Source organism: Natator depressus, chromosome 8 (assembly GCF_965152275.1).
Source record: "Natator depressus isolate rNatDep1 chromosome 8, rNatDep2.hap1, whole genome shotgun sequence".
In the NCBI taxonomy this organism is placed as follows: domain Eukaryota; kingdom Metazoa; phylum Chordata; order Testudines; family Cheloniidae; genus Natator; species Natator depressus.
The window spans coordinates 83,608,024-83,625,921 of NC_134241.1; the positions used below are offsets into that span (position 1 = coordinate 83,608,024).

Genomic DNA, 17,898 nt, shown 5'->3' on the forward strand with positions numbered 1-17,898 from the left:
AAACAGTGACTTTGAAAAAGATTTGGGGGTTGTGGTGGATAATCAGCTGAACATGAGCTCCCAGTATGACACTGTGGCCAAAAGATGCAATCTTTGGATGCGTAAACGGGAATCTCACGTAGAAATAGAGAGGTTATTTTACCTCTATATTTGGCACTACTGTGATGACTACTGTGTCCAGTTCTCATGTCCACAATTCAAAAAGGATCTTGATAAAGTAGAGATGGTTAAGAGAAGAGCCACGAGGATTGAAGGATTAGGGAACAGGCATGTAGTGATAGACTCAAGGAGCTCATATATGGATGACTTGATAACAGTTTATAAACATCTGCCTGGAGAAGAAATATTTTATAATGGTCTCTTCATTGGAGCACATAGAGGTGCAACATGATCCAGTGGCTGGAAGTTGAAGCTAGAAAAATTGACACTGGAAATAAGATGCACATTTTTAACAGTAAGGGTAATTAACCATTGGAACAATTTACTAGGGATCGTCGTGGATTCTCCATTACTGGAAATTTTTAAATCAGGACCGGATATTTGTCTCAAAGCTCTGCTCTAGGAATTATTTGGGGTAAGTTCTCTGTCCTGTGTTACACAGGAGGTCAGGATAGATGATCACAATGGTGATCTGGCCTTGGAATCTATGAATCAATGCTTTGTAAAGGTAAGAAAGGTCCTTATGGCAAGGAGGACAAAGAATGATCTGTTGCAGGATGGTCAAAAAGGGAACTGCCATCACAGAGACCGTTTATGATGGAGTCAAACATTTTGCTTTTGGACAGACAGCAGTGGGGAAAATGGGTTGCCTCATGGGCCACTAGGCACAGGAAATTCTAGATATGTCTACACAGCAAACAAAAACCTGTGGGCTGGCCTATGCCAGTTGACTCGGGCTGCGGGGCTGTTTCATTGCTGTGTAGACTTCTGGGCTTTCACCCAGTCCCTGCTATCACAGGCAGCCTCTTTACAGCACTCTGGTCTTTGCTGAGCAATGGGGAGAGGGTTGATTTCTCTGTGTGTAAATGGTGTTCTGAGATGATTAGCAAAGTCATACTGCAATTTTTGTCTTTTTTTTTTCTGTTTGTGTGTGTGTGGGGGGGGGGAATAATTGTAGATAAAATATCCTACCTAGGAAGGGGATATTTTTGGCAGTAGCAGATAATTCCAAATTATCTATACAACGCAGAAGTAGTTTTGCTACTGAAATCTCAGCACTACTTTGAATCTGATTTGACAGGCTTTATCCATGCTGCCTCCTGCTGTGCTAGTGTGAGGGAAAATAGTCAAGAAGGGAACAAATGGTTTCTTTTAGTAATTTTCAAATACTTTTATAAAGTAATTTTTGGCGGTGGAAAGGTTGATAAGAAAACCCATCTAAGAGCATACAAATAAGGGATTAAACCCATTTGGTGTCAGCAGAGAAACGGATCCATTTGGCCTTGTCTTTTAACTGCATGAGATGCAGGAAAATATTAAAGAACACTCTCTATTGTCATACAGTCACGAAGGAGGAAGGCATACAATATAACACAGAAACAGACCACTCACTCAAAATTTAGATTATTTCATAAACCAAATGTACATATATCTTATGTAGTAAAGACTGACTATATGGATTCATATAAGGAAGATCATGTCTAATAGATTAGGTAACATTACTGAGTGAAGTCAATGGGACTTCTCACCGGTGCAGAATTTTTGTACATTGCAGAATCCAGGTCTTAATAGATAAGGGAGAAAATAGACAGAATTTATTTGAATGGCTAGAAAATATTTGAGACCAACTAGCAGATTATTTTACAAACTAGAAAACATGGTGTAATTGAGACATATTAAAATGAATTTAGAAACTAGCATAAGATCCAGAAACCAAGAGTTCCAGAAAAAAAAACGATTTAGGGTGAAAGATACATAGCAAATTCTGAGTTGGTATACAGCGGTGCAGCTATATTAAAGTCAATGGAGGGTATATTGCAGATCTAGTCCATAGTCTGCAAGGATAAGTATTACATTTACTGTTCTGTGATTTGCAGAGGTTGTCTCTCCATTCCACCCATCACCGTTGTATCTAAGTGTCCCTGCAATGACTTGAAGGGAGATTTAATTTCTAGTGTGACTAAATTTAGCACCACAAAATCAACAGAAAAGTGGGGCAATTATAGAGAAACAAGTTCAAAGTAATTTGTATAGATCAGGGCCTAAAGTGGCTTCTGACATTCAGTGTACACTCTGAGAGGTGGAAATTAGGGGCTAAACATAATCGTAATGGCTATAGCCTTCTCTACACGCTCCAGAGCAAAGAAAAGACTAGGGAATGATCACAGTTAATAAAACTAAAGCCAACCACATTTTGCAGCAGTTGTATTAGTAAGCCAGATCTAGGGCGTACTGTGTGGGCTAATATGCTGGCACCATCCTGCACTTGTAAGGTAATATTTAGAATGTGAGGTGAAGTTCCGATTATTTTGTTATGGGGAGGATATAGATAGAAATTGTGATAGCCAAGGGCAGTCAAAATTATTCAGAGCTTACTGGGGAGTTGTGAAGATTAGTCAGGTCTGACCTCTATAGCTTAGAAAAAAATTATACTAATGATGATTTTCCTAGTGGTGTACTACGTCCTGAATGGGAACGGATTGTGCTAATGGAAATAAACAGTTTGAGAAAATGAGATTTTTCAGGAGCAAGAAATCCTTGCCTGAAGTTGAGGAAGGAATAGAAGCAGCATCCTCCAGTTCAGGCTGAGGTTCTGTACTCGTACAGTTGTGTCTCTGCTTCTATGTACTGAACAAATCAGCATAGCCAGCCACAGCGCTGAGACTGAGCACGCGGTTTTATATCCTGAAATGGGGGTTTGCATCCCTTGTTAATGGGATTCGATGTCCACTAGATTGTCATCACCAAATCTTGCCTTCTCGCACACCAATGTAACCCCGTTCGTTTCAGTGGGGTCGTGGGTATAAGCAAAGGCTCAGTTTGGTCTGTGAGGTTTAGCTCCATAGCACAGTGTGGCTTTAAGCCAACAAAGCTTTTGCAATGCCTTCTCTTTCTCCTTTTAATAACCATTATTTTCTAAGTGCATTACCTCATATTCTGGCCACAACCCAGATGTGTGTGTCTTGAAGGAAAAAAGAGAAGTGTTTTACTGTCTCACTGATTCATCCATATTTTATTTAATTTTTCATTAAGAAATCTACTGTTTAAAGAAAATCAATTATCTTCAGTAGCTATTGGGAGAGGTTAAAATAGTACATGACAGGTGGTGCATTTTAATTGCTAGAGAAAGTGAACTATTAGCAGGCTACTGCTGGACACTTGGAATATGGTGTTAAAAGATCTGTCTCTCTCTTTATATGTTTTTAGCTTGGGTACATGGTGACCCCAGGAAGGTGGTCTATCCGACTGACAGCTATGGGCAGTTCTGTGGCCAGAAGGACACCATAAATGAGTGAGTACTCAGAGCAATCATCTGGCTTTATTTCTCATGAGGCTTACATGAGAAACGAGGCATCAGTCCTCTGCCTCCTGGGAATTCAATTGGGAGGCTTCAGAAGAAGCAACCTCCACCCCCACCTTACTGTATTTATTCCAATTAAGGTTTCTGAAAAGCTCAGTTGATTAGTGGAAATTTAGACCTGAGTTATTACTGTAATGCCGCTGTTTGCATAGTATGGAGACTGAATAGTAAAATACTATTATAAAATATGGCTTGTGCCATTAAGTGCAAAGAGAGCCATATTTTAAAGTGTCTTTATAAGAGGTGAAGACTCTGCTTAACTGCCACTGGTTTTGACTGCTCAAGTTAGGATATTTAACTAATATGCCCTCTGAGAAATCATTATGTTCATCTCTGGGGAGGAATAACCAAAAGCATGGCAGACTGCTTCTCACTTTGTACAAACCAGCATTTCCTACTCAGCAGGTGCTAAGTACCAAACAGCAGCTGAAAGTAACAAGAGCAAGCTCTCACTGTCTGCTGCTAGCTACCTGCTGTCTTTATGCTACTAGAGAGACGGATGTGTGGTCTGAGCTCACGTCTGGGAGACAGACAGCTCTGACGCTGAATCCCTCTTTGGCCTTGGTCTAGTGTCTTAACCCAACTTTATTTTCCAGTCTCTTAAACATGGGTGGCAATTCCTAGCTCATCTGGGGAGCTGCGTGGATTAGTTAATCTGTTAGTATCTGTGAGGTACTTGCAGATGAAAAGAGCTATATGTGTCGAAACATTATTTCTGTGAAAACCGAAGCTGGAGCCATGAAACCACATTACAGGAAAGGTTTTCCTTTTTCTAAGTCTGCATTAAAACACCCCTCACTTAATTATAACTGATATTAAATCCAGTTCCATGCAAGCAGCAACCAAAAGCCCACAGCTGATACAACTCTTCTGCTGCCTCTTTTTCCTCTTCCCATTCAGCTTGCAGGGATGGAACTGAGGAAGCAAGTGTCCAGAGCCACAGCCAGAGGGGCTTCCACCAGGCCCCTTGCATGGGGATAGGGAGTGGTGTGGAGGAACGCCCAAGATAGTGTCCCCTCCCAAGGCAGGGAAGGGAGCAGAGGAGAAGTCTGGAGGTAGTCTGTGCCACTTGCTCTTGCAGATTCCTGCATGGAGCTGGAGAGAGCTGCAGAGAAGTGGCCAGAAGAGTTCCACCTTCCCCTGCATAGGGAGGCAGAACTGTCAGGAGGAATTGCCCCAGAGTTCTTGGGGGATCAGGAGAGGCAACTGGGCCAGGCGCCAACCCTTCCGTGGACCTGTGCAAAGCAGTAGGGAAGCAGGATCTGGACACACTCTCACTCTCTCTCTCTCTCTCACACATATACACACACGACCCACTGTAGGGCTTAGGTAAGCAGAAACAGGTAGTGACATTGGTGGCTGGGGGCTTCCCGCCCCTTGGGGGAAGCAGAAGGATTCTTTTGCATTCACCCCATTTTCTGTTGTCCATTGTGTGTGTTCTCTCTCTCTCTCTCTCTCTCTCTCTCTCTGTTGCTATGTGGCCACTTTCCTCTGCCATACACGTTTAATCTTTGTTGTCTCCTGTTAATGTCAGCAGCCATCGAACACATCAACATGAGAGTAAAACAATGTGTTAATGACATGGGCTGTGCTGAGTAGCTCACAAAGGGTACATACTCCCAGGGAACTCTTAAAGAGCTGGGATATTTCAGCCCAAAATGTTACTCTGTTGATTTGAAGAAATAACAGCTAAGGATTGGGAGTTATATTTGCAAGGAGTGTATATTTCCTTAACTAGTACATGACTGAACGTGTGTGAGTGAAAACATCCTGACCTTTTAAACTGTTAGGCCAGATGAGCTACTCCCAATTGCACAGGGAGTTACCGTTTGCAACACTTACGTGTTATGGGCCAGAGTGGGCCTTGAAGGCTAAAGCCATGCAGTGAGGCGGGAGATAGCTGTGTTGCAATGGGGGACCTGTCGGAATTGCATGCTGCAGGGGATTTGCCATTACGTTTTGCAAGGCTGCAGCATGCAGTCCTCTCACACCCAGCTAACTTTGCTGCCTAGTGTGGAGGGGGCAGGACCATGGCCTTGTCCATACCTGCTCCCTTGGAGGAGGTCTCCACTAGAGCTGACCGCAGGGCGACAATTCCGTTTCACAGCAACTTTTGAGATTTCAAAATTTGTTTTCATTCCACCTTGGAATGAAAATGTTCCCACCAGCTCTATTCTCCACTGATGCTGATGCAAGTCTACTGCAGTAGCTGCATGCCCTGGCCACATTGTGCCTGGCCCTGGCGTAAGGGTGAAGGGTCAGAAGGCTTTTTCCCCTTCTTTTCCCTTCCCCCTCATGCACTGCCAGCCACAGTCTCGCCCTTACTTCTGACCAGTACTTGGGTTTGTGAGAATCCCTTTCAAGTGCTGTGTTTCTGTTTTCCCAGGCAGCTGCTTCAGGTTTTGAGCAACAAAACACTCTTGTTTGATTTTTGGTGCCACCTTCTGATTAACATAAAAATGTCAGCTGGTACAGCTTGCTGTGTGCTGGTAGTAACTTCATGCGAGTACTATTGGTCATAAACATAGTATATAAACATCTATACATATTAAAATAGTTGTTTTTATTCCTATTTCTCTATAGGAACAAGACCATTTTGTTTTACTTTAACATTCTGAAATGTGCCAGCCCAGTAGTGCTAATAAACCTACAGTGCCCTACAACACAGGTAAGTGAAATACAGGGAGAAAACATTCTCACTGCCTCTTGCTTATTGCTGCTTAAAACTTGACAGAAGTTATTTGATCGACTAGTGGCATTTTGTAGAATATAGTTTGATCATATTGTAGAGTGCAGTGTGTGTATAGCGTGTATACAGTGTGGTGTACATGTGTAGTGGAGTATACAGTGTAGTGGATTCAGTGTATATTGTTAACGAGGGGCAGGAGAAAATAAATAGAAATGCATAGAACTGTTTGTTTTGGATTTAGAGTTGAAAAAGTTCCCAATGTGAGTGTGACTGGATTTGGTTAATTGTCCATTATGAATATAGCACGAGTGACTGTGCAGCAATGTAGTTAGTGCACATTATTACAGCCATATTTCAGAAAATCATTTTGACTGGCACACAGATTTTTCCAAACCAGCCATGTTTAAAAAAATGCATATTTTCTTGTTTACTACTGACAATAGTGTTTGTTTGTCCAGACATGTTACATGCCTTCTGAGGAATTGGTAGTGGTCAACGTGATTGTTTAATATTAAGTAACCCTTTGGTTTGGCAAAAACAAGGAGGAGTCCTTGTGGCACCTTAGAGACTAACAAATTTATTTGGGCATAAGCTTTCGTGGGCTAAAACCCACTTCATCAGATGCATGGAGTGGAAAATACAGTAGGCAGGTATAAATACACAGCACACAAAAAGATGGGAGTTGCCTTACCAAGTCGGGGGTCAGTGCTAACGAGCCAATTCAATTAAGGTGGAAGTGGCCTATTCTCAACAGTTGACAAGAAGGGGTGATCAGAAGGTCCCAGTAGAAGAGAGGCATACATAGCTTGTGTAGACAGAGACTGAGGGTTTGTCAACACTTACAGCACTGCAGCTGTGCCACTGCAGCGCTTCGTGAAGATGCTACCTATGCAGATGGGAGAGCTTCTCACATCATTGTAGGTACTCCACCTCCCCAAGAGGTAGCTATGCCAATGGCAAAAGCCCTTCTGTTGCCATAGCACTGTCTACACTGGGGATTAGATCAGTATAACTACATCGCTCAGGGGTGTGGAAAATCCCTGAGCGATGTAGTTACACCAGCATAAATTTCTAGTGTAAACCAAGTAATATAGTCTGGTCCTGTCACTTTGGTAGAATATTAAATGAATCTCTGTGCTGATTTGTGCTGCTGTGGTCTTGACTTTGTTACCTAGCACACTGTGCGGCAGCCTCTTATGTTACAGGGAACACTGCATAATGTTAAGAAATATATAGGTCAATGCTACTGCTGTTGTGCAATGTACTCTTGGATTGGGACTCGTGCTGTAATCAAGTAATCACTAATGTGAGGCAAGCAAGATGGAATATTCGTCACAAACAGGTTGTGTTTTAATTTATCTGTTTTCAGGTTCACAACAGATCTGTGAAACTGGAGCGGTTTTTGACCTTTTCTAGCCTTTGGATGATAATTCAGATTAAAGGTTTTAACGGCTGTTGTGAAAATGCTGAAGAACCACTTTGATACTTGCTTGATACTTCACACTGTGACTTTTAGAGGAGGTTGTGGTGGTCTCCCAAGCCAGATCATTTACCTGAGTGAGCGCAGGCCTGAGATCTGTTCTTACTTCTGCTGCCACTGACAAGCCTTGCCAGTACTATGGATTTTAGAGGCCTGTACAGACCATGTTTAAATGTTGCCTTGCAACACCCACGCATAGCAAATATCAGTGCCAGTTTTACAGAGGGGGAAACTGAGGTTATAGTAAGTGATGTGCAGACAGCGATTCATTGTCTGAACAAGGATAGAATTCAAATTCCCTCATTCCCTGATCCATGGCTTGTCCACCAGACTCTTGCACCCACCAGGTCCTGGTCTATGGCATAAGATCCCTTTCAATGAACATTCCCTCACATGTTCATGATGTGAAATAATTGCTTAGGGCACTTGTATGCTATGCCCTTTAGGGGAAATTAACTTCCTTCTATGATAAGCCTCTAAAGAGGAAGGGTCCAGACAGGGTAGCTTTGCAGGGGGTGCAGTCTCTCTGAAGCCATTCTATGCCACAGTGGTGGGCTCACAGGAACATTGAGGAGGGCAGAGCATGATCATGGACCCAGTGGTCAGGAAGGCCTGCTTAGAGTGTGTGCTGGAGCAGCAGCCACTACTCCATACATGAATCTGAATAGCAGCCTACCCGTGGGTGGATCCAGTCATTCCCAGAAGTGAGCTGTAGCTCACGAAAGCTTATGCTCAAATAAATTGGTTAGTCTCTAAGGTGCCACTAGTACTCCTTTTCTTTCTCCCAGCTCTTAGTTTCTCACACACATCTTGCTTACTTTGGCTTTAGTTGGGGAGATGTGAATTTTGCCCTTGGCATGTGCACCTGACTTGTTTGATACCTGTGGGAACTCTGACATGGGTAAAGGGCAATTTACAGCTTTAATTTAGTACAAATGCCCCCTTCATTTGGCCAGTGTCTTGTGTCTTGTGCCGTGCCACGTCTTGTGCTGCCGCACCAGCATATTCATGTACACAGCTGTCTGTGCTTAGGGGGTTAGATCAAGGCCTTTTTGAGGATTTTTTCCTGTGTATGTTCAATAAAAATTTTTAAAAAACAAACTTAAAACTGTACATGTATATGAGAATGTATGGAGACCACCAAGACATATGGAGGCAGAGCAGTTGAGAGATCCAGAACTTGGGGAGAGATTTGAAATGGTCGATCAAAAGCTTTAAAAAGTGTTTATCTAGAGATTCTAGCAATAGACAAATGACTGTCCCTTTCTAAATGCTACAGCAAGCATTGCTCCAGACAATCTGATAAAACAGGGCCCTTTTATAGATGGCCATTTTTTTGTTTTGCTGTTTTGATAGAATGAGTGGGTTGTTTGGGGGGGGGGAGGGGTTGTTTGTCTTTTGTTTTGTTTTTTTCCAGTGTATCATTATGCATTTTTGCTTTCCTTACAGCTTTGTGTCTCAAAGTGCCCAGACAGGTTTGCAACATACATAGACATGCAAGGTTCCTACAGACATAACAAAAGTTATTGGGAGTACTACAGGCAGTTCTGCAAACCTGGTTTTAATAAGCCTTGGAAGGTGCGTATATATACATACCTAAATGTAGATGGGATACATTCTGCTTTTAACAATAGATGATCCTCAGTGTGCATAAATCGGTCTAACTCCATCAAAATCAATGGAGCTATGCCAAATTATCTCAAAGAGGAGCTCTTCTGTAAGTGTATTTCAGCTCTGAGATTGTCAAGAGTTAAGATCTGCTAACCAGACAAAATCCACAAATCTTTAAGCGATTACTGAAGGCTCAGTTCAGTGGAAAATAACTGCAGACTTCCATGCTGTGGATTTTGGTGCTATAGGGTATGTCTACATTGCAGTGTAAGCCCAGGATTTGTGGGACTCAAGTCAGCTGACCCTGGTTTAGAGAACCCAGGGCTTGAACATCTACACTGACTGTTAACCCTACCTTAAGAATTTTCCAACTTGGGCGTAAACCTGTGTCTCTGGCATCCACACTCCACAGCACAGACCTGAGTCAAACCATGCGTATACCAGACTCCCTAGCACCCTCCCAAAATGTGCCACTGTAGCCCTTTGACCGTGGTGCACTGTCCACTTTGGAAAAGATGGTTTAATTACACTGTCAGCAGGTCTAGAATGGTTGCTGAATGTGCTTTTGGCAGATTGAAATCCCATTGGAAACACAGTGGATGAAGCCGCAGCATTCAAATGTATAGTGACTGAACAGCACATGTATGAGTGGAGTGGGCTAGCTGGCTACCAAGATAGCCCTGGAAAATATGTTCTTCCCTGAAATGTGACTACCTGTCTGGAATTCCTGCTTCAAGAAAAGTTTGCAGCTATCAGCACCCAGGATTGGGTCAGAATCCACGAGGGAATCAGTAGGATCCTGAGTCAGCTTCCACATGGCTTACCCTGTTATGGCTGCATGCAAACACACAGAACTTCACAGCCTTCCTCCTCTGCCCCCCGGCATGTTTCTGGACAAAAATTCAAACCCAAGTTGAATTTGGCACAATTGATTTTGTTACCTATGGACTGCATGGACTGTCTCTAATTGAAATGGACTGAATGGGAGTCAAGCTACTGGCATACAATCTGCCATTAGCAGGATACATGCTGGTAGCCATGACATCCAGTAATTTTTGCATTGGTTCATAGAATGGAAATTCCTCCTATTACTGTATTAATAAAATTAAAATGGAGGCAGAAACTCACTTCTCTCAGGGACAGCTTCTGTCCCTTCTGTGTCTGGTGCATGCTCTGCAGTGGGCTGTTTGTTGGAGCGGGGCATCAAGCACCTTCTCCGAGTATGGGGTCCAGGATGTGCCGCTGCTCCAGCTCCAAAACCTCTTCTGGGGCTGGTTTCAGGAACAGACTTTACTATCCTCACTCAGCACCTGCTGCTGGCTTCCATCAGTCCCCATCAGCCATCCTGTCTGACCAGGTCATGGTGCACCACCATTGGCTCCGTGCTCAGAGCAGTGCTCAGAGCAGTGCCCAGCACCTGGTCCAACTCCTCATAAAATAGGCATGATTTCGGTGAGTTGCCCGAGGTGCAGTTCTGGTCCCTGGTTTTCCTGTACTCAGTTTTGAGCCACTCAGTCCACTCCATGCACTGGTCACTAGTGCAGTAAAGTTGCTACAGTGCCAGTTTCTTTGCTGGTATGCATGATCGTTCCTGGTACTCTTACAAATGCCCACTGTTGTGCTGGCCTCTCATCAGAGATTTACCAAAATCTGGCTGTGCTCCTGTGACCATAAAGCAATGTGCTATGCAAAAGGCTGTTTCTATTCAGCCTCCGTTGCAAGCACAGAAGGCTTTCCAATGGCGTGATTGCAGCTCGCTTGTCAGAAGTGGATGGAAGGGTTAACGCTGACTCACCAACCTGCAGTGCACCAAGTGGAGCGGGGGTTGCATCCATTTTCACTGAAGTCAGTTGAAGATTCTTGGGATAGAGAGGAGAAAGGAAGTTGGTCCATGACATCATGGGATACTTTTGGCAGACTCCCAGGACCTGGGGTTGGGGGGTGGGCTGAATCTATACTGCAAAGTAAAAGGGGTCAAACTCTGGGTCCTGGCTTGACTGGGCTTGGCCCCTCCTCCTCAACAGGGTCTTAAGACTGAGCCTGAGACTGATAGATTTGTGTGTAGACTGAAGGTGGGATTTGGGCTCAAGCCTGACTCTAAGCCCCAGCTTGCATTGCAGTTTAAATGTACCCAGAGAAGTCAATTTTCTCCAGTATATAGGTTTAGGCTGCAATGATCCACAGTGGAGAAGGAGAGCTCAGACTAGTACTAACAATTTCCCCTTCATCCTAGAGAGTTTTATGTCTGAATCAGCAGGCGTTGTAGTAAGTCACCTGCAGCTTCTCACTCAATTTTTTTAGCCAGGGAATTACTCCAGCTTTCCAATAAGACGACCATTTTGAAATACCATGGGTTTGCATTTGAACATACCTTAATATTCCTCCCACAATAAGAGCACCTTGCAACTCTAACATCACCCTGAAGTTAAATGTACTAATTCTGTTATAACAAACTTTTTTTTCTATGAGAGACAAAAACACCTGCCGAAGCACCATTAGTTGATAGGCAGGTCTGATGTCTTCTGTTTTTATCTTATTACCATTCGAAAAGCCAGAAGCATATTTTATTCCTGATCCATGACTGTCCAAGGATGGTTAGGTCTCTTGCTTTCATACTGTGAGTGTCAGGCAGGTGCACCAGTCAAATCATGCCAAGAGATTAAGACACAAATGAGGGAAAATGGGACATTTTCTTGATTGTAAAGATTTCTCAGATTGAGCGGGTTTTATTTGTTCTGCATTGTATTCTCCAATTCCTCTTTTTGGGTTTATTTTCTTTTAGTCTGTTGCTCAAGTGATCCGTGATGAAGATTGCCCTTCAATGATCATTCCAAGCAGGCCTTGTGAGTAGTTATACTTTTTGCACATGTCTCAGCAGAGGTTTGGTGTGTATGTTGTTAAAGTGCAGCTTCACTCTGAAAGGAGATCCTGGTGTTGTCATGATGAGGCTCTGCATTGACTGTCAGTGATGGCCAAATCAATGTTACACCGTATAAAAGTATAAAGATGGTTTTTTCTAACTTCCAGCTGTGAAAACTCAACCTGAGATCAGGTCAAGCTGGGTTCTTTCTGCCTCATGAGTCATCCCCAGTAATGAGGACTCTGCAGACTAAATTACGCACGTGGGCAAGCAACCCTATTGTCTTTGGTTAACAGCATAGCTACAGTAAGGGCATAATATGGCCCTGTATTTGGAGTTTAGATGAGTCTAATTAGGATCTAACCTTCTATAGCTCTACAGGTTCTGCAGGGTAAAAAGGGAGCATTGTGTCTCTGAATACATATACTGGGTTCCAGTGCTAATCCCAGAGTCCCCTTGTTCCAAGGAGTGTTTAATTATTTAGCCACAATGGAACAGCTTCAACAGGAGAGACTGAGAAAAAGCCCCACATCAGAATATTGCTTAGCTGAGTAGTCAAAGCATTTTTCTGATCCCTGTTCAAATCCTTTCCTCCCCTCATGCTGCTGTGGGAATTGAACCTGGGTCTCCCAGGTGAGTGCTCTAACCTGTGAGCTAGAAGTTATGGTGTGGGCAGTGATAGCGGCACCACCACGTCCTTCTCTGGTCTGGTCGATGGCCTCTGAGCACACTGGGCCCCCACGGTGAGATAGGCTGGGGGGGGTGTACCTTTACCTGATTTGTGGATTGTGCTGGGGCTTAGGTGGAAGATAGGTGTCTGGACACCTACAGGGAGATAGCAGTGTGCATGGCCAGAGGCAGAAATTTAGGCAGGGAAGGAACTTTTACAATGAAAATTTAGGCGCTAAATGAGTGTAGGCTACAAGGTTAAGCAGCAGGCAAGAGGGGATTTTTTGGATTGCAGTGGTGCCTAAAACTGGGACTTAGGCACCTAGATCTGGTGTTTTGGTGACGGAATACCTTGTGGATCTGGGCCTCACTACCGATCTGAAATGATTTACACACAGCAAAGCACGAACTTGATGGCAAAACCCCATAATTTTAAAGTGGAGTTTGATGATAAATAAACATATGTTTTTACCCACGGTTTTCATTACTTAACAGTTCTTAAAAGATGCTTTCCTGACTTCTCCACGAAGAATGGGATTTTGACGGTGGCAAATCAGACGACATTCAAAGATGGAAGAGGGAAAACAAGAAATGTAACTGATCTCAGGGAAGCTGCAAAGTAGGTTCTTCCTTCCTCTCGTGCTTTTCATTTATGTGATACCTTTTGTGTATGTTCCGGGTCAATGAATTAATGTATAGGTAGAAAAGAAATCAAAATCAGTTGTAGCAAATGACTGAAATTAACCAAGTGAGACATTGTAATGAGGTGCTTTTAAAATTCTATATGAGGAAACTAGCAAAGGATTTTTTTATAGAGTGCTTTTCCATTTAATTTGGAGGTGTGTTGTTTGTGGCTGATTGTCAGCTTAGTTTTGTTATTTTATTAGTTCTCTCTGTGGAAGGTTAGCTTCAAACAGAGCAAGGAGTATAAATCCTAATGCTTGAGGAGACAAGCCACCCACCAAGACTATCCCTGCCAACAGTCCTGGGAGCAGATACTCATTGACACCAATGGAGCTATGACAGTTTACACCAGCTGGAGGTCTGCTCTCTGGTTTTTAATACCTGTCCCAAGGAGTGGGTATCCTAGCCAATGATGTGGGACTGGTAGCATGTGGGAACCTATCAAGCCTCTCCAGGTAAAAAACTAGCATCTCCCATGCCAGGCCTGAGCTAGGAGAAGAGGGAACTTTCAGAGCAGCTTCTCCAACCTCCATCAAGTCCCCATTCAGACTGGGACCAGAGGGCACCCCCTTTCCTTTCCCTCAAACCTAGCAATGCCCCCTCTCTTGCCTCACCAATGCTGACTCCAGACCCCACAGTTTATCAAGCCCCCTACTCCAGCTGTCCCCAGCTATCGTAAAGCCCTAGCTTTATTTCTTCCTAGCATTGTCCTAGGAAAATGTTTTAATGCTGGCAACTATTCTAGGGTTAGGGAAAAAAATTCCCCTATGGGCAGGTTATTGTTTTACTGTTTGCTATGCATTTTTTTTGTTTTGTTTTGTTTTTCGTCTTTGGTACTGGTAACATTGGAGCCACTATTGTATGGTTTCTGGGGGTTTACGGCAGATCTTACTACCAGCTGATGATATTTTTGTGATGTAATAAGTTATTGCGTCTGCTGATACTAATGTTATTTAGAGCTTTTTATTATATTCTTTTTCCTAGAGATGTATGAATGTTAACAGTTTGGGGGGCCTTCTGCCCTCAGTGGAATTTCCTTCCCAATCAAATATTACTGTAACTGATGTTTGTTTATGCACAAAACCTGAGCTACAGCATTGTAATGTAACTTTATTACTGGCAATGACATTTCAAACTCTGTTTTGCTGAAAAAACAAATGCTACAAATAGAGGCATGTTCTAAAAATGCTTTGTGGCATAACTTATATTTTGTTAGTACATTAAGGACCTATTTGCTGCTTAAATAAGATCTGTAGTATCCCATATAAACTAAACTTTTTTTCTGTATTGCTTAAGTGGTATCAATAATGTCCTTGATGCAAGATCAGTTGGGATGAAAATTTTTGAAGACTATGCCAGTTCCTGGCATTGGATTTTAATGTAAGTTTATTTACAGATATTCCTGGCTCCTACACTTTGTACCTTCCCAGGTATGAATGGAGAAGAACTATTCATTTATGTGTACGTCTGATATCCTACTGTTAAACTCCAAGAGCCTCCTCTTATCACATACTTGTATCATGCACTTTTCATAGATCTTATACACAATGTGAGGCTAATCCTTTATGCTGCTATGTTATCTATAACTACAGCCTCACATCAGTCTGTGGTAGATCTACAAGAGATTTGGGCATTTTACCACATACAGAAATCGGGGCGCCAACCTCCAAATAGTCCAGCTATTTTTGAGGAGGAAATTTTTGAATGATGAACCATTCAGTGAGAAAGCAGGAGATGTCATCTGGTGAATTTTGGAAAGGAAGTAACCACGCAGGGCAGAGAGGAGCTTTATGAATGTCTTGTGCGGGTCATGGGGAAATCTCCAAAGCAAGCTGTAGCTCTTTCCTTTTCACTGTCTGCTGCACAGTTGTTAGGTTTACAAGCCCAAAGAGATGGCTTACCCATCACAGTCATGTGGTCCTGAGTCTGATCAGTTTCACATCTTTGATAACCAGCTAGGTGAGTGGGGACATTTCAGAGAGCAATCACTAAATAAACTCTAAATTAATGGTTATGGATTTTGTATTTCAGTGGGTACATCTTCAAAGTCCAGGGTTCGTAATCATTTATTTTGTTTTGGCTTCTACTAAAGTCATCACAAAATGAAATATTTTACTGGTGTGTCCCACTTGACTGCGTGTTGGGAATATATGTAAGAGGAGATTGGCCGTTATCTCCTCTGGCTGTACACCTGTGTGCGGGTAAAGGGTTTACACAGCCATCATTGTTTTGTTTTTTTCCTCTGTGACTTGCATGCTGGGAATGAAACCAGAATTCACACTGCCTTACCACTGATTTGAGTAGGCTAAAGGAAGACACTCACTGGATAGCTGTTTTTTCCCAATTGCACTGCTGATAGGTCGCTGCCAATGTCAGCTTTTATCTTCTTTCTTTTTAATGCACATTTTCTTCCCAGCTCCGATGCACTACACATGACTTGTTTGGAAGGATAGAAAGGGAAGTGTTTTATTCTCAAATTCAAAATCCCTATCTACTTTTTAAAAAGGATGTTCTTATTTAAGAACCTCAATTAAACTAACCACACATTTACACATCCTTCCAGTTTGACATTTCTCTACTCTTGCCTATCCACAGCCTGAAGACATCACTGACTCAGAACCTCAGCTGGTGTAAATCAGCACAGTCACTGCAATGAAGCTATGCCAGTTTACACGAGCTAAGGAGCTGGCCCATCATTTATAAATGTGTCTATGAAATGTAATCATACTGCCTAGAAACTTATCGCCCAACAGACTGGTTTCCAATAGTTGATGGTATCCAAACTTTAAAACACTCACCCACTCATTAGACTTTCAGAAGGAGTTTGGAATAAAATTTTAGACCTGTCATTCCGTAGCATGTGAAAGAGTGACCCTCCTTTTGTAGTAAATAGAATGCGCAAGGAGGAGGGATGCTCATGCCTATTTCCCTTATGTTCATGTCTCCTGTCTTTCCAGTGGTCTGTTCATTGCAATGATTGTCAGCCTGCTCTTCCTTGTGCTCCTGAGGTTCACAGCAGGGGTCCTCTTCTGGATTTTCATCCTTGGTGTGATTGGAATTATAGGATATGGTAAGTGATAGCTCCTACACTCTCTAACGAAGAACTGCAGAGAGATTTTGTTCTTACTGTTGATGTTTGTACAAGGAAATCTGTAATTACTGCCAATTAAATTTAACTTAATCAGGTGAAATATTGTGTAGGTTTGACAGGGTCTTGAGGGTTTTTTCCTTTAAAGAAACTTCTACTGTGGCCCTGAACTTGCAAGCGTTTGCCACCGGGTGTATTGCCTTGGGGCTACTCACCCATGTGTAAGTGCTTGCTGGATTAGGCTTTCTATATTTGCACCATGATTTCTTTTTTGTTCATGTGGGTTTATAAGCCACTAGTCTCATGATCACCTGTAGTTTTTGCCTGTATGGCATGTTGAAGGCAAAAAAACCGAAGGCTCATTCATGTTTACAGACTCTTCAGAAACACTCAGCTCTTACTGGTTTATTTTTCTAAAGGTATCTGGCATTGTTACTGGGAGTATGATCATCTTCAGGGGACACCTGGATCTGACCTCACGATCTATGATATTGGCTTCCAGACTGACTTCAGAGTGTACCTGCAGCTGAGGCAAACATGGTTAGCATTTAGTAAGTGCCTTTTAAAATTACTCTCTGTAAATGCTTAACCAGGAGAACGAATCATCACCTGTTTTGTGCCACCTATGAAGTACCCCTTTTTACAGATGCTGAACAAATATCTTCCTTTATATATATTTCTGGGATCTCAGTGCAGTGAAGGTTTTTTATTATATTGTGCCATTTTCAGGATTACTAGTTTATCTGGCCTAGAAGTTGGTCTAATCAAACTACTAACAAATGTGGAAAACACGCACAACTGGTAGAATACCACTCTTGTTATGATGTCCCCTTTTGTCTTATTGGTCGTGGTGAGGGAGAAGGGTTTGACTTGATTAGCAGAGAGCAAGACACTCGCTGGGGTTCTGGCCAGGTTGCAGGGGAGAGGGGATTTGCCTTTCCCCATCCATCCATGTATCATTCCTTCTGTATGGGTACCACGTGCAGTTTAAAGGGAGGAAGGGGTGAAGTGGTAGATGAGGGCCGAGTGGGCCATTGTCTGCATGACTGGCCAGTTTAGGAGAGGTGGCTGACCATGATTGGTCAGCTGTACTCCACCCCCATTGGCAAGTGCCCAAGCAACACCCTCCCTTTGGGAGTTATTGGGGCCTGAGGGTAGCAGAACTGGGTTTCCTGCATGCTGTGGGCCTAGGCAGATCAGCCCTCATGGGAAATAATTTTTCCTCTGGACAAAATTGGCTGATCCAAGAAAGATTTTTTTTTTTAACTTCCTCACAGCATACGGGAAGCCTGGTTTG

The 17,898-nt window shown here is 42.9% G+C and overlaps 1 protein-coding gene across 5 annotated transcripts in view; it reads left to right on the forward strand.

Moving 5' to 3' along the window:
• Positions 1-17,898, forward strand: part of SLC44A5 (solute carrier family 44 member 5) — a 181,215-nt gene that overhangs the window by 130,805 nt on the left and 32,512 nt on the right. For all 5 annotated transcript variants that reach the window (XM_074961517.1, XM_074961514.1, XM_074961516.1 and 2 more), the window contains 8 exons: positions 3,367-3,451; positions 6,104-6,188; positions 9,139-9,267; positions 12,083-12,143; positions 13,325-13,448; positions 14,810-14,893; positions 16,471-16,583; positions 17,021-17,152. In XM_074961517.1, coding sequence (XP_074817618.1) covers positions 9,184-9,267; positions 12,083-12,143; positions 13,325-13,448; positions 14,810-14,893; positions 16,471-16,583; positions 17,021-17,152 — 598 coding nt within the window. In that variant the 5' untranslated portion in view covers positions 3,367-3,451; positions 6,104-6,188; positions 9,139-9,183. The remainder of the gene's footprint in view (positions 1-3,366; positions 3,452-6,103; positions 6,189-9,138; positions 9,268-12,082; positions 12,144-13,324; positions 13,449-14,809; positions 14,894-16,470; positions 16,584-17,020; positions 17,153-17,898) is intronic.